General features: G+C 42.0%; 1 protein-coding gene across 6 annotated transcripts in view; it reads right to left on the bottom strand.

Annotated features, from left to right (window-relative positions):
- Positions 1 to 16,710, bottom strand: part of WDR37 (WD repeat domain 37) — a 608,563-nt gene that overhangs the window by 545,002 nt on the left and 46,851 nt on the right. For 2 of the 6 annotated variants that reach the window (XM_086941512.1, XM_086941510.1), the window contains exons 2-3: positions 9,413 to 9,590; positions 6,711 to 6,770 (exon numbers count right to left, since the gene is read on the bottom strand). In XM_086941512.1, coding sequence (XP_086797638.1) covers positions 6,711 to 6,770; positions 9,413 to 9,550 — 198 coding nt within the window. In that variant the 5' untranslated portion in view covers positions 9,551 to 9,590. Of the gene's footprint in view, positions 1 to 6,710; positions 6,771 to 9,412; positions 9,601 to 16,710 lie in introns of those variants that run through there. The other 4 variants (XM_086941513.1, XM_086941514.1, XM_086941511.1 and 1 more) reach the window with 3 other exon arrangements.

Raw genomic sequence — 16,710 nt, 5'->3', positions numbered from 1 at the left:
CAATGCCACACTCACCCACGCAATGCCACACTCACCCACGCAATGCCACTCACCCACGCAATGCCACTCACCCACGCAATGCCACACTCACCCACGCAATGCCACACTCACCCACGCAACGCCACCCACGCAACGCCACTCACCCACGCACGCAACGCCACTCACCCACGCAACTCACCCACGCACGCAACGCCGCTCACCCACGCATGCAACGCCACTCACACACGCGACGCCACTCACACACGCGACGCCACTCACACACGCGACGCCACTCACACACGCGACGCCACTCACACACGCGACGCCACTCACACACGCGACGCCACTCACACACGTGACGCCACTCACCCACGCCACTCACCCACGCCACGCCACTCACCCACGCCACGCCACTCACCCACGCCACGCCACTCACCCACCCACCCACGCCACGCCACTCACCCACGCCACGCCACTCACCCACGCCACGCCACTCACCCACGCCACGCCACTCACACATGCCACGCCACTCACACATGCGACGCCACTCACACACGTGACGCCACTCACCCACGCCACGCCACTCACCCACGCCACGCCACTCACCCACGCCACGCCACTCACCCACGCCACTCACGCCACGCCACTCACCCACGCCACTCACCCACCCACCCACGCCACGCCACTCACCCACGCCACGCCACTCACCCACGCCACGCCACTCACCCACGCCACGCCACTCACACATGCGACGCCACTCACACATGCGACGCCACTCACACATGCGACGCCACTCACACATGCGACGCCACTCACCCACGCAAAGCCACTCACTCACGCAAAGCCACTCACACCCACGCAGTGCCACTTTTACCCACACAGCACCACTTTCAGACACGCAATGCCACACTCACCCACGCAATGCCACACTCACCCACGCAATGCCACACTCACCCACGCAATGCCACACTCACCCACGCAATGCCACACTCACCCACGCAATGCCACACTCACCCACGCAATGCCACACTCACCCACGCAACGCCACCCACGCAACGCCACCCACGCAACGCCACTCACGCAACGCCACTCACCCACGCACGCAACGCCACTCACCCACGCACGCAACGCCACTCACCCACGCACGCAACGCCACTCACCCACGCAACGCCACTAACACATGCAACGCCACTCACCCACGCAACGCCACTCACCCACGCAACGCCACTCACCCACGCAACGCCACTCACCCACGCAACGCCACTCAGCCACGCAACGCCACTCACTCAAAGCCACTCACACCCACGCAGTGCCACTTTCACCCACACTGTGCAGTGCACAATAGGTCTCGCAGTAGGAAAGTTGGAGCTATTGGTTTTGTAAATGACAAAGCCCTTTATGTTTTTAAAATGAAAACAAAAATAAAAGGCATTGTTATTTGCAATTGTAATAGCTCCAACTTTCCTACTGCGAGACCTATTGGCAACGCCAGTGCTTGTTCTTTCTCTCTCTCTCTTTTTAGGGTATTCCTCTGGGCGACAGGCACCCTGCTAGAGGGGTAGGCGGTAGCCATTGCAGGGGTGCAGGATGGGGGGTGCGTAGGGGGTTTGTTATTTTGCCTTTGTTGTGTTCTATGGCCCCTTTTTCTTTCTTCTTGCAGGGTCCGGTAGCAGTACTTTCGGTTTCATCCTGTAGTATAAGAGTGGGCGGGGTCTGGGGTGGGCGGCTACGATGAGAAATCGGTAGTTTTGTTCTTCACCCTTAGTGAACTTATTAGCTCTTGCGTCTTCACTGTTTCTCTAACTTGATCCGCGACTACCTTCTCACACCTACCCGCATTTATTATACCTTCGAGTGTGTAGCTCCGGATATCCTGTATCATCTTCTTTATCTGGGGGAAGGGGGGTTAAATGTAAAATGAAACCTTATGTATATCCTTGATCCGAAATGTTTTCAATGCACCGTATATCCTTTACCGCTGCCGGACCCCAGGGTTGCCGGCTGAAGAGCTGTGTTATTGGAACTCCTGATACGTATCGCTTACATGTGGTGACCGGCCCCTGTGGTTGTAGGGCTACTTCTGTACTTTTTGATGAACGATAAAATAAAGGTTTTCAAAAAAAATAAAAAAATAGAAGCTAACATTTTCTTAAAAAAGGAGAAACCAATACTAATTACAACAACTTATTAGGTAATTTAACATCTACATACACATCCACTCATTCACCAACAGTTCTATACAGTCACTTATGCATGTACTTACTCATCATATGTACTCATACACCTATACATCCTGTTACACACTAAAAAAAACATTTACTTGATTATACTGCTATATACACACCACTACACATACTTCTACAGAAACGGAAACATATTTACTCTTAAACAATCAATTATAAAAACACATACTCACTAACCCACCCATACACACAATCATCCGACCATACAGTCCTGCACACATGCCGTCTTCAAAATACATACAAACAGTGAGTCACTCATTCATGCATCTGTGCTCTAAGTAATATCCCCCACCGAACAATACAGATACTCAAAAAAACAACTAATAACCCATATACACACTCATGTAGCTACTCACCAACCCATGCAGCCACTTATACACAAAGTGAGACACAGATATTTAAATAATTAAACATTACTCGCTAATGTATGTATGTATTCACTAAGACATTTAATAAGTCAGTTAACCAATCAATTTTACAAAAAAAAACATCCATTTAGACATTTATTTACCCATTTATTCTTCCATCACCCTTTAGATATACATATATAAAAAATATGTATTTTTCAGAAAGATACACATTCACTGGATGATGTCATTTGAGATGTCATCTGAGATGTCATCAGTGATGTCATGAGTGATGTTACTGACCATGTCATGAGTGATTTAATATGCGACGTCATCAGCAGTGCATTGCACGCGCAAGATATAGTGAGTCCAACTAACTATAACGTGGGAATATCAATGGTTTTATTAGAGTAAAATTTCCACCTAACTATAACTGGTGTGAAACCTATGGTTTTTTCAGTGAATATATATATATATATATACACATATACATATACATATATACATATACAGCCACACACACACAGAGCCACACCACATACACACAGAGGCCCCCCCACACACAGAGGCCCCCCCACACACACACAGAGCCCCCCTCACACACACACAGAGCCCCCCCCCACACACACAGAGCCCCCCCCACACACACAGAGCCCCCCCACACACACAGAGCCCCCCCCACACACACAGAGCCCCCCCCACACACACAGAGCCCCCCCCACACACACAGAGCCCCCCCCACACACACAGAGCCCCCCCACACACACAGAGCCCCCCCACACACACACAGAGCCCCCCCACACACACACAGAGCCCCCCCACACACACAGAGCCCCCCCACACACACACACACAGAGCCCCCCCCTCCACACACACACAGAGCCCCCCCACACACACACAGAGCCCCCCCCACACACACACAGAGCCCCCCCCCCACACACACAGAGCCCCCCCCACACACACAGAGCCCCCCCCACACACACACAGAGCCCCCCCCACACACACACAGAGCCCCCCCCACACACACACAGAGCCCCCCCCACGCACACAGAGCCCCCCCACACGCACACAGAGCCCCACACACACACACAGAGCCCCACACACACACACAGAGCCCCACACACACACAGAGCCCCACACACACACAGAGCCCCACACACACACAGAGCCCCACACACAGAGCCCCACACACAGAGCCCCACACACAGAGCCCCACCCACACACACAGAGCCCCACCCACACACACAGAGCCCCACCCACACACACAGAGCCCCACCCACACACAGAGCCCCACCCACCCACACAGAGCCCCACCCACCCACACAGAGCCCCACCCACCCACACAGAGCCCCACCCACCCACACAGAGCCCCACCCACCCACACAGAGCCCCACCCACACACACAGAGCCCCAACCCCACACAGAGCCCCACATACCCACAGAGGCACACATACCCACAGAGGCACACATACCCACAGAGGCACACATACCCACAGAGGCACACATACCCACAGAGGCACACATACCCACAGAGGAACACCTTATAGACTATGTTACCATGAAAGCAAGACTGAAAAGCCTATGGAAAAAAGACTTCATGAGCAAAGTATCCAACAATGTTCCTATCAACGGAGCATAGTGAGATGCAACTCAAAGGGATTTTTTGTAATTCACTGAAAACACACAAACCATTTAAAAAGGGGGACTGTATCTAAAAAGGGTTTCTAGAAGGATATCTTGTGAACTGTGCAAGTGATCCAAATTCTGTTAACACTGAATGCCCGACATTAAAGATGTCACTCTACAGCAAGAACGTTCGTAACAACCACAGAGGCCAAACCCTAAATTAAGGGAAAGATGTAAACTGAAAAGATTGATCTCCTAAAGTAAATCCCAAGAGTATCCTGTGATCATGAGAAATGTTAATAGGAAAATAATTTGCAGATCCAACTAGAATAACCAGCTTGATTTTGTAGGGCTAACAGAATATGAAGATGAGTAACCATCTTGAACTTTGGATCTCTGAAGAATTTGTACACAAACCTTAGGTCTAAACTGGGTTTTAAACCCCAACTTTTCTACGGAATGATAAAATTAGCAAGAATAAAATTGCACCCTCTCAAAATAAAGATTAGTTCATGGTTAAAAAAGTAATCTACCTCTTTCTTCAAGTGGTGTGAAAGTGGGTGTAGGAATGTTGAGAGATAGTTGAAGGCTTTGAAATGGAAGTAGGATGATCTGCAAGACATTTTGGTTTGATGATGGTGTGAGTTTATCTGCTGCCAGTAACACAAAATTCCAGACAATCAACCCCACTCTGAAGTCATGCGACACTGCAAAGCCTGAAAGTCAAAGAGACTTAGCAGGTACAATATAAGAAGGTGACGTCACATTATGCTCTCAACTTTTTCCGAAGCCTGTCCTCTGACAGGGAAAGACAGTTGATCTTGCAGCTACTGAACATGTGCTGCATTTGATTTCTGTCAAACTGATGTCCATAGCCACCGAACTTCACTAGCAGCAATCTTTTTTTATGATTAGCTGGTAAGAATAAGCCCAATGCTCCAGCTGTGGTCTCACTTTGCTTGACTCTTTACAAAGATGTACTGGCTTTCTATCGAAACAATCAATACCAATTAAATGGCACTTTGACTGAACATTTCACAAGAATCCGGCTGTGTGTGCTCATGAATGCCTCCACAGAATGACTGCCAAATCCAATTGCACGATGAAGAATACAAAAAACCACTAGAATTTTTCCACAATATGACATCTCAGATTAGACCCAGCCACATGTATATCAGCCTTCATCCAGCCCGAACTGCCAATACAGGTTCTCTCTGAATCAGAAATCAAGCAATCCAAAACCAGTTTTGTTCTCTTTGGGCCTCTTCAGTCGAGTGCAGTATGGTTCCAGTAGCACAGGTCATAGGTCTGAACAGGCCTGTTGCACTTACGGCATCCCAATGAAGAATACAAAAAAGTGTTGGTTGGAATGCTTGAATTTCTCTTGGATCAACATTTTGTAATGTGTCATGGAACTTTAGAAGAGGGATATAAGCAAATTTTTAATTAAAAAAAAAATCTTTACAAATTAGAGCCGGTTAGTCTTGTTTGTTTAATATATACCTCACTCCTGTATGCCTGAAAGCCATATTCATTTATTATGCCTGAAAGCCATATTCATTTATTATGTCAAAGCGGATAAATAGGTCGTGTATTACTTTCAATATCGAAATAGGTTAATTACGTTATGCAGGTATTTGATGCCACCATAAAATATACTGGGAAAATATACTTAGTGACATTAAGTATTGCAAAGTAAAATGTAGTTAACAAACAAATAAAATATGCGTACGATTAAAAACTACAGACACAGAATAACGAATTGTGAATCAATGTATGTACAATCAGTCGAATGTATGAAGGAAAGTGGGTTTATGGTGTAACAGCCAATTAAAATATTAAAGCTCTTCTGCCCGGTCTGGACCATATAATTTTACTGTCTTCTTTAATAGTCTCTCTATTGCTTGGTGCTGTGCATATTAATTAAGTTTTAATAGATGGCAGATGCCTAGCAATGAAGGATTTGTCTGTTCAGAAATTTCTGAGATTAATTAACTTTCCTGCTTTATTCCGATAAAGATGGCGATCTGTGGTTCATATCAACCTCTCCAGCCCCTTTCACTAAAACCAGAAACTATCATTCAAAACATGCAATAGTCTATTCCGTAAGCTCCTGATCTGCATCTAATTTGGGTCTGCATGGTTGGAATGTTGATAGTGATGAGTACAAAATAGAAATGGACCACTGGGAGCATTAGCAAATCCACAAAGTGAAAGAACTAACATGTACATTAGCACTAACAAAGACGATGGATAAGGCAGGTTCTTCAATATCCTATACATTCCTCGGTGGCACCAAAAAGGGACTTATAAAGAGATACTATGGACACAGGAAGGCTACTTTCTAAGACATAAAAAATATCCATAATATTATCGATCTTTGCTGGAACTGGGTTCACCCTCAAAAAGAAAAATAAAGAAAATTTAAAAAATACTTAAACGTTTTCTCCCCATACAAAGTAGTAACATTAATCAATTTTAACAATCATTCCGCTGCTTGAAAAACTGCACATACGTTGAAAGGGTGATGACTTTTGAACATGGCGGCCTGGGGAACAGCATCCTGTGGACCACCCTACAAAAAAGAGATGGTTTTGATCTCAATCAGTACTGGGCCAGTAAACAAACAAAGCAAATACAGAAGTGAAGCATGTATGGTAGGAATTTTGTTAACAATGTTACCAAGATAAGCTACTTCAGCAAGATGAGCTACTCTTATATCTAGTAAAATGCAGTAAGTTAGAAGCAGAAGAAGCAAGCAGATGTGCCACCACTTTGAAAGGAAATAAAGCAGAAGAAAAATTCCCCCAGAAAAGACAACATATTCCATAATCTGCTTTAAAAAAAAAGAGAACTCTTAAATGAAAGGTGGTTCTGAAAAGATATCAAACCTAGTGATGCTTGCTGTGCTCCTCAAAGTTAAACTGTATAAGATACGATATTCATTTGTAGAGAGCTACAAGCCCAGTGGTAATTAAGCTCTTCTGAAGTGTCTGTTTCCAACAAGGTATTCAGTGCCCTTCTTAAGGGACACAGTTGGTTCATGTCTCTTAGAATGAACTAGTTGCACTGGAGTACTGAAAAAGTCTGACCACATGCATTCTCTCTGAAATCTTTGAGCAGACAAGCAGGTACCTCTAGCATGATCTTAAAACGCTGGAGGACACCAGGTTGAAAAACCTCTAGTTCAGCTACACAGATGTTCCCATCCAGAGGTTTGTGAGGAGTCAATGAACTTGAATTGAATTCTTGCAGCTGTCACCCAATAGAGCTTCGGCAAAATGGTGTAACTGGAGATCTCATAGGGGTTGTCATTAATACTCTAGTAGCCGGCTGAATGGAATCATCTAAAAAAAAAAAAGCTAAAAGACTTGTGGTTTCATTATTACTTTTCTTTATGGAGAAGAATAAACATTTTGCCTATTCACTCTTCATGGCTACACAAACAGTAGTGATTTACTTCTAATTATGCGTGCACTTACTAAATGTGTTTCCATAATTAGTTATTCTATTGAATACCCAATAACCTGGGGATTCACATTTTCATGACCAAGATGGATGGGCAGATTACACACCTTGCTTATTTTTGGCTCAGATCAGCTCACTTAAGTACCAAAACGTATTTTGGAAAGCAAGAAAAGGTGGTATATGGGTAAAGGCTGGGCATGTAGAAACTGCGGAAGTGGAAGGAAAGGCCAACAAAAGCAAGCCACATCTCAGCCAGGGTTTAACACTGGGGATATTTGAACAATGGAAAGGAACACGTTCCATAACGCAGGAGAAAGCTACAAGTAAGAGCAGGACCAGCAGTTGGCTTAATGAGAACATGCAGCAATAAGACACTGAGTGAAAGACCTGGGAAAGGAAGCAGGTAGTAACCAGCCACTAAAAGGTAGGCTGGAACCTGTGTACTTAATTTTAGGCTGTATAAAGAAATCCAAATGTAGTGAGTATCCCCTAAGAAAACTATAGAAAGAGATATACAAATGGAGAAAAACATTACAAGGATGAAGTAAAGTATTTGAGAAGTGACATGCTATTGTGCCACTAAGTCAGGGGTAGATAAAACTCAAGTTTGCAAATCAGGGTGAATTACCAAAGCTTGGAAGACCCAGGGATAGAGATTAACGGTCAAAAGAGAATCAAACAAAAGACAGATTACAAGAATAAGGGCCGTAGCAAGACAGGGCCGTAGCAGGTAGAGAAGAAAAGAACAATAGCAAGTGTTTAGAGCACCAACACTCAAAGTTACATTAGACCTTGCAGGATCAGAAGCAGGCAGGCAGAGAAATGGTTAAACAACTCGCGCCAAGTAGAGAATTTAAGCTAGTTTGTCCAAAACAAATAAGGTACCTCAACATAACTGCCCTAGTTTTACACTATACCCCCTCTAGTCTACTCCTTTTAGTACCATGTCCACTCTTTAAAGACTTGGGACATATATATATATATATATATATATATATACACACACACCAACATAGAACCTGACAAAATTATTCAGCATAAAAAAGTGCTATCATTAACGGACCATAGTACATTCATAAGACACACTGCTGTAATGTGCATAAGAGAGCATTTCACCCATTGGCGAGATGTTGTATCCACACTAGTTGTGCAGATCACAGCGAACTTCCATGCTTCAGATGCAAATTTAGCTTCTTGCAGGAAAACAGAAAAGCCTAAATATATAAATACACACATACAGACGCACACAGACATTTTCAGATCAAGAATTAAATCACTATCAGGCTAGTTAAAATGTTATTCTATCAAGTGTCCTTTCCACCATCTTCCCACAGTGACATGGCTGTGGGTAGCAATTGTCACTCCATATGTGTAGATAAGGCTCTTTCTAAACAATAAAACACCAGCTTTTAAGATACAGAAATATAGACTCGCCAATATTTGAGAAAAACTGTAATTGAGGGAAAAAAGCAAACATAGGACCCATTTGTCTAAAACAAACTGCAATTTAATTTATGTAAGAGCATTCAAATACGCCATTCCAAAATACAAATACATTGACAAAAATATTGTGCGAATTTGACACACTATTTTTAAAATATCAATCTCTCACCGCATGTAAAATAGTTATAAATATTTAAAATTCTTGAAGTATAAATATACGCAACTACATTATGTACTTCACATGATCTTCGATTCATGGGCAATGTGTCATTACCCCTGCACCGTAAGCGGTAGGATTCTACATACCTGTCCTTCCAACATGTCTCTTGGCTGTCCCAAACGATCCTGTTCGGAACTGTTTGTGCGTTTAATGGAAAGACTGTGTGATTTACGCTTCTGCTTGGTTTGGCGTGCAGCTGCCCAACTTCCACTTTCAGTGGGCATTACTTCCTGAAAATGTCTTTCCCAACAGTCCTAAGATAAACTTGAATGGGAAAATCAGAATAAGTGTCTGCAGTCTACAAAAGATGTGCAATTTATTCAAATCAGGCCAGTTATCATCACAAAAACAACCATGCTGGACGTTGGAAAACTCCAGTACAGACATCTTTCACTAGACTAAAGTCTCCTATATTTTATGGTAAGCACAACTCAGAAGTGAAGCTAGCATACAAAAGGTATAATCTAATATTGAATAATATCTGTAGGAACAGTGCTGTCAATATTTTTACTGCGATATAGCTTTCTATTTCCCTTTTCGCTTTTTTCTTTGCATTTAGTTATTTTTCATTCAAAACTTTGTTCTTGTTACCCCTTTCTAGTTTTTAATGTTAGGACTCCACACATATTTTTCAGTGCCATTATCTTATATCACAGATTTTTTTATAGCCCACCATTCCTAATTTGTATGAACTCTTAATCCATCAGGGATTTGTGTGCAGGCTAGACTTCTAGTTATGGTTTATTCAAATGGGGGGGGATCTCAATCGAGGGAGCGGGGGGGGGGGGGGGGGGGAGAAAAGACAGGTTTTGCATATGGTTTTATAAAGACCCGCGAGAGTGTGATGACCAAGTCTTGTGTTTGAGTTACAGAGTTACCGTAAGCGTTTCCCAGTCTGAGACATTTATGTCTGTTCTGTCACTATGGTCTCTGTCCCCATGATGAGGAGTCATTCAAAGTGTGGGAGACATGAGTCCTTGCAGGTCAGGTACATTGTGAGACGTGGGTTTCGACTCATCACAACTGAAGTATAAAAGGTGTGCGAAATAAAAAAAAAGAATCACAAATCTTTCCAAATTCTATCAAATGTTCACACTTTTAGACTAAAATGTGGTTTTTAGCATTCCATATGACTTTTTCCCAAGTAAGCATGTTCTTTCCATAACGAAAGGCTTGAATAATACCACAAACAGCCTGCAACGTCAGTACAAGTTTACCTAGTGCACAAATAAAAGGTACAGTGCAAGTGTCTCAGATCCACAATGCACACCAGGTGCAATGATTTAATTAACTAATTAACTCATGATTTACTATGCATAATTAATTAAAATCATTGCATACAATGGCAATTTCATAAAATGTTCAAAGATTATAAAACATTGCGCACTAAACCAAGATTCCAAAGAGAAATATTAGAATTTAAAAGGGACATGCAAAAGTTAAAACGTACTTACAATAAAGTGCGAGAATTGTTTAGTTAACCTAGGATGTGGCAGACTCCTTGAGGTTTTAGTCCGCTTGTTAGAAATTTTGTGGAATAGCAATTCATGATCGTGTTTGTAGAATTAAAGCCGGCAATGAGAACCTATCTAAAAAGATTGAATGCACTGTTGATAAAAAAAAGGGCACTCATAAGAGGGTTCTCCTTCCCCTTAGAAGTTTAGGGAAAATACATAATAAGTGAACAATGTCCTCCATATCCGACCTAGATAGCAGACAGGAGTTTGAGTCTTCGTTCCGAAGCCAAGGCAAGGTGTGGAAAAGAGCGGGAACATGGTCAAGCATTCAAGACCATTAGTATATATACTTTAGTATATATACACTTGAGTATATACTTATACATGTATGTACTTTGTGGGCACTGGAGATCAGCCCTATGACTTGTCTGCTTCCGCTTAGGGACTTTTTTTCTATTCAACTGCCTCTATTTAACTCTCTTGATAGGAAACTATCAGCAGAAGTCAGTAAAATACCAGAATCACTTTAGCTTTCTCTAGATTTCAGTCTATAGAAATGATCTTCCACGAACACCCGTAGACAAGAATATTTTTTTTTAATCTTGTATTTTTAGTGATATGACCACTGAAGGCCCTGCTTTTATATTAAAAACAGAGCTTTGGACTATAGCATTTCCCTCTGAAAGGCAATATTTCTCAACATGGGTTCCCATACCTGGTGTGTCACGCAGTTTGGTGCTTACTTTCCCTCCATGTTAAAGAACAGTAGAAGTTTCAGCACTCAGGCTAATGTGGTGCATAGCTAAATACATATAAGGCCTCGAAGGTGAGACCGATTACATTGCAAATGCTTGTTCTTTAAGTGCAGCAACCATCAAGCCTCCAGATAGTACTGTGGTTTCAGGGATTTGTAATCATTTACTATCATTCAGCCATGAGATCCATTTGCTATAGTGGCCTTAACCTCAACTGATGAGTGCCACTTCATAGATTCATTGATTGATTTTCTGAAAACCTCATAAGAAACTGTGAGCTTCAAAAGTGGTTATAGGCTCAAAACATCGCTGGCAGAGTCAAAGAATAGCCTTGCTAGAGCATCTTAAATTCTCAATATTTTGTTATATAAAGGTTTATTTAAAGGGGGTGTCTGTTGACATCTTCAGTTTCTGTCAGGTCTTGATATATACCTTCTTCCTGGCAATTGATGGTTTTATCTGTCCCAACTACATCCGGATCCGAGCAGGGGAGGCAGTGGCAGAAAGCTTGAAAACAGCTACATCTCGGCGACAGAGAGCTTTGTTTCTGTATGTTGGGGTTGGAAGTAGTTTTGAAGAAATGACCTTTAATAGTGTTTCTAAGCTGGGCCCTCCAATTGATCTCACTGCCCCTTCTGTTTAAGCTCCTCTTGTGTAGACGAAAGGAACCTTTGTCGCGGAATAGGACTACATTATACTACTTTAAATGCTCAAATTGTTGGTCGTGTAAAAACCGATACGGATTATTCAGTTTTTTTCCCCACCATGACTGTTTTTTTTTATCATTATCATACAGACAATTATTGACTAGCTAGATAATTTATAAATGTGGCCCTGAAGGCCAACTTGTGTGGCTTAGGACTAGGACATCATTCGCGTATTGCAGATTTTGAAATGAGTAGATGAGCCGTCACCTATCTTTATTCTTACCCATGTATCAGAACAAATCATCTGTATTGCTTACAGAAAATGGGGCAAAATTCCAGAGTGTGTCAATTTGACCCAAAGAAGCTAATGTTTGAACACTGTCAAATGTCAACTTAAAAGCAGGTGTAGCAGAAGTGTGTTTATAGCATAATTTGCTGCTGGTTGAATTGTAGGACGATTTTAAAAATCATAATACAAGACACATTCACAAATCAAAGACACGAAAAGCTGAAAGTACACTTTGCACACATTAGACAAAGTGACACTTGAAAATGAGAAAAGTGTACTAGAAGCACCGCAAAGGCGTGCTTTTAAATGCAAGATGAAGAAAACATACATAGCAATACAAATACATATAAATGAGTTGCAATAATAAGTTTTTCATATGAAATGTTGTTTATTAATGTTTATTGATGGAATTATGCTATGAATAAAGTGGCCTAGTATTTCTAATGCTTTCTGTTTGAATGCATCATTTATAAAAGTTAGTGCAAAAGCGTGTAGATAAGTAGATAAAATCTTGAAATTTTGCATTGTAATATTAGAAATTCAATAATTTATGAAAAGTTTTTTTAAAAATGTGTAGTATGAACTTAGAAAAACTAGCTTTTTCCATGTAATAATCTCTGGTGAAAGTTTTGTATATTTTCTATTTATATTGATTTAATTACATTATATTGGATGTTGTCTTAGAGTTTATTCCATTTAAAACGTGTGATGCTAACTTAAAGACTTTTTGGGGAATGCTTTTTCTGCAATTCGGACCTTTACCCAGACTCAATACGATGGACTATTGACCACTAGTGAAATGTTGCTTTATTTGTCCTTCAAACCCTAACATTCCTGAATGTTTATTCAACGTTCATAGTGAAATATTCCTGAAGGAACTGGATTTTAGCTATTGCTATAGCTAGTTACTTTGTATTTCTTTTCCACCAATGATAGGCCTATGTGAACTTCCAAATCTGTGGTTTCTCATGAACAGCATGGGAAAGGATCTCACTGATGCAAGTGTTCCAGGTGACATTACTTGAAGTTGAAACATGATAGTATGGATGGTGGTGTGATGCTACATCACTGAGACACTGCTCGAGACTTTATACAAGAAGAAATTCCAAAAGGACACTACAGACCCCATTAATTTGTGCTTCTTGACACTACACCATTTAGATTTTTCCTACTCCGAACCCAGATGTTATACTGATCCGACTTCTGAGAATTTTTCCCTACTATGGACTGCCTTTGATGCCACAGTCGGTAGCTGATAGACTGAAACCTTCTTTGCCGAATCCTTTAAAATTTCTCATTTCCTTTATTTCCTAGTTCTACGATAATGGAATCGAACTTAAATGGACTTTAAGTCCTAACCCATTCACCTTCATCCTAGAATTTGAGTTGTTAGACAACAAACTATTTTCTGCCATAATGGTGGTGGAACCCTGCAACTTTAAACAGATTCTGATAATAACCATATAATAAAGCCTGTTTAAATGTTTGGCATTTTGATACAAGCTGTGATATTCTTAACTGAAATGCTCAAAAGATTGCTTGTGGCAATACATTTTTAATTTTTAATACACTAACCAAATTAAAGTATTATCTGTCTAAGTCCATTATTGAGTCCTGTGGGGGTTTACTAATGACTTAAATGTGTTGTAGAGAGAAACAGAGAGCTCAGACAGAACATAAAGTGTTAGGTCTTTTGTTTTGCTTTGCTGTTCCAGAGCTTTTTGTTTGCATTATCTAAACCCGACTAAACTTCTTCAGGAGGTTGGGTCTTCCGGTTTCTATTATTTATTTCTACAGCATGGTTTTAAGAGTGGTGTACCTAAATCTGATCTCGAAGTTGTGAGTTGGCTGTCAATTAATGATGGTCATTGGACAGCTATCATGGTGTTTGGCTACCCTAATTTCCACCCTTACTATTGGTGGAGGAAGATTAGTCAGAGGATCATTGCCTCTGTGGAAAATGGAAGTGCTGCAGATTGTCTAATCGTAAAGGGCCAGTCCAGTTAGAATAGTAAGGAGAGTAAACGTAAAAAATAAAAAAATGTACTGCGCTTCAGCTGCAACAAATCTTGTGGCAGAGCTATGGTTCTGCCTAGAGAAGTGAGATTTAGGGTGCCATAAATAGTCATTTGGTGAAGTCCGCAAACTCCATAAATTTTGGGTCAGAAAAAAGAAGTGTTGGTGGAGTGCTGATGGAGTACCACTATGGAAAAAGTCGACTAGTGGCAAAGGAGTGTGGATATTAATAGGGATGCGCGTTGCTATTGCTTAAGATTGTGTGTTTTTTTTAATGGATGTGCGTTATTGAGCCGAGTGGAGTGGTTTAAGTCCACTTGGTGACAGTGCATGTATGATTGTGGCACTTTGTGCAAAGCTGAAGTTGTAAACGGGTCTGTCATTGCCTTAGATCTTGAGATATTTACCTACAGGTGGTCTTCGTGTAGAAGACATTGAGCAAGTGGGCTGATGTTTTGTCTGCTGTTGTGCGGTGTTGGTCATGCAATGTAGTCGACAACACCTTGGTTAGGGTTCTCTTTGTACGTTAGTGGTAAACAATTGGTATGACTGATCTCAGGTGCACAGGAAATAACATCAATTAAGGTGAAATCCCACTGGTCAATGGTATTATTTGAAACAAATGAGTATAGAAAAGTTTAGCTACCATGAGAGAGTGACCATACTTTAGTGGAGCAGACAGTTTTATTTGTATTGTCATTTTTCTTAGAGAAATACGCACGGGAGAAGATTGCGAAGGAGGGTGAGCCGCGCGAGGAGCGAGATTGATGCCATAGTGTGCCGCACTGTGATTGGTTGGCTAGTGTAAAGCCTCCCAGGGATTGGTTAACTAGGTCATAAGAGTTGGTCAGTCATTGATTGAGATTGCCGAAGACATGAATTGTGGGAGAATAACATTTCCTAGGTTGAAGGAAATCATTTCTGAATACAGAATTAACTTAAATAAAAGTTTTCAAAGCACTGCAGTAGTTAGTAAAGAAAGATGAGACCATATCTGTTTAAGCAAAAATAGAAGTACCACCTGAGGGTATGCCAGGGTTCCTTGTCATGATGAACAAAAGTTTACATCCTTGTCTTTGGCTAGCGTTTTGGCATAAAATTACTGAGCAAGATAATCAGCAGAGAAAGATTTGTCAGAGGATTATTTCCTCTGTGGTATATGGAAGTGCTGCAGATTGTCTAATGGTAAAGGGCCCAGTACGGTTCGAGTACTAAGGAGGGTAAGCGTATAATAATAAAGTTTACCACACTTTTGCTGAAACGGTTCACGGCAGAGTAATTTCATGAAAACCCTTCACACATGGAAACTATTCGAATTATGCTAGTAACAGCTATGTCCTTGCTATTTTCCTATTCGTAGCTCTTCACATTTTTCTTTTACCTTACTTGAAACGCACGGCATAGAAACAAGGAGAATCCATAAGAAACGTCAGAGTTTCTCCTCTCCAAATAACAATACACAAAATAAAGTAGGCTATATTGCTGAGATGGTCTTCTTAGCTCATCAGAATGATGAAAGGAAAATCAAAAGCTTCTCTTATTTAACTACTAACATAGCAGTATAAACATATCAGTTGCCCTGTGACCTCCATCTCACCAGGGCGAAGTTATTTTCATGTAGCCTAATCACTAGTGGAGAAGTGTGGCTCAGGGGTTTGAGGCAGCTGATATCGGTCCTGGACCAGGGTTCAATTCCCCCCCTCGGCGGGTCTTGGGCTCAAAAATTCCACGGACTCGATAATTCTCGTTCCGGTGCCTACTCGACTCATGGGTTCACACTCTGCGACTCTGGGCAATAGCTTGCTTAATCTCCACTACGGCCCCTCGCGGCGGGATACCTGGCTTTCACCTTGTGGATACCCTGCTGGGGTTATCTCACAGGGGAATACCAGGACGGGTTCCCAAGGCAAGCGCCTTGATGCCTGCGGGTGATACGTGCGCTATATAAAATCGCAATACAATACAATACTAGAGACAGATTATTGTGAGGCATACCCATTGCCTTCAAGACCTGCCACAGCCTCAAGTGTGGAACCAGGTGATAGGCAGATTTTAGATCGACAAAGGTGATCAAAACAGTCTTCAAAAAATTAGGACAAACCGAAAGACCTGGTCTACCGTAGAGGTTTTGGCTCTGAATCCTGCTTGAAGCTGGCATATAATATCCCGATCTGATATCCATGTTTGGATTTTTAGTAGAACCAAAACGAGATAAGACAT

Source organism: Lissotriton vulgaris, chromosome 10, assembly GCF_964263255.1.
Source record: "Lissotriton vulgaris chromosome 10, aLisVul1.2, whole genome shotgun sequence".
In the NCBI taxonomy this organism is placed as follows: domain Eukaryota; kingdom Metazoa; phylum Chordata; class Amphibia; order Caudata; family Salamandridae; genus Lissotriton; species Lissotriton vulgaris.
This window is presented reverse-complemented; position numbering and strand designations above follow the sequence as displayed.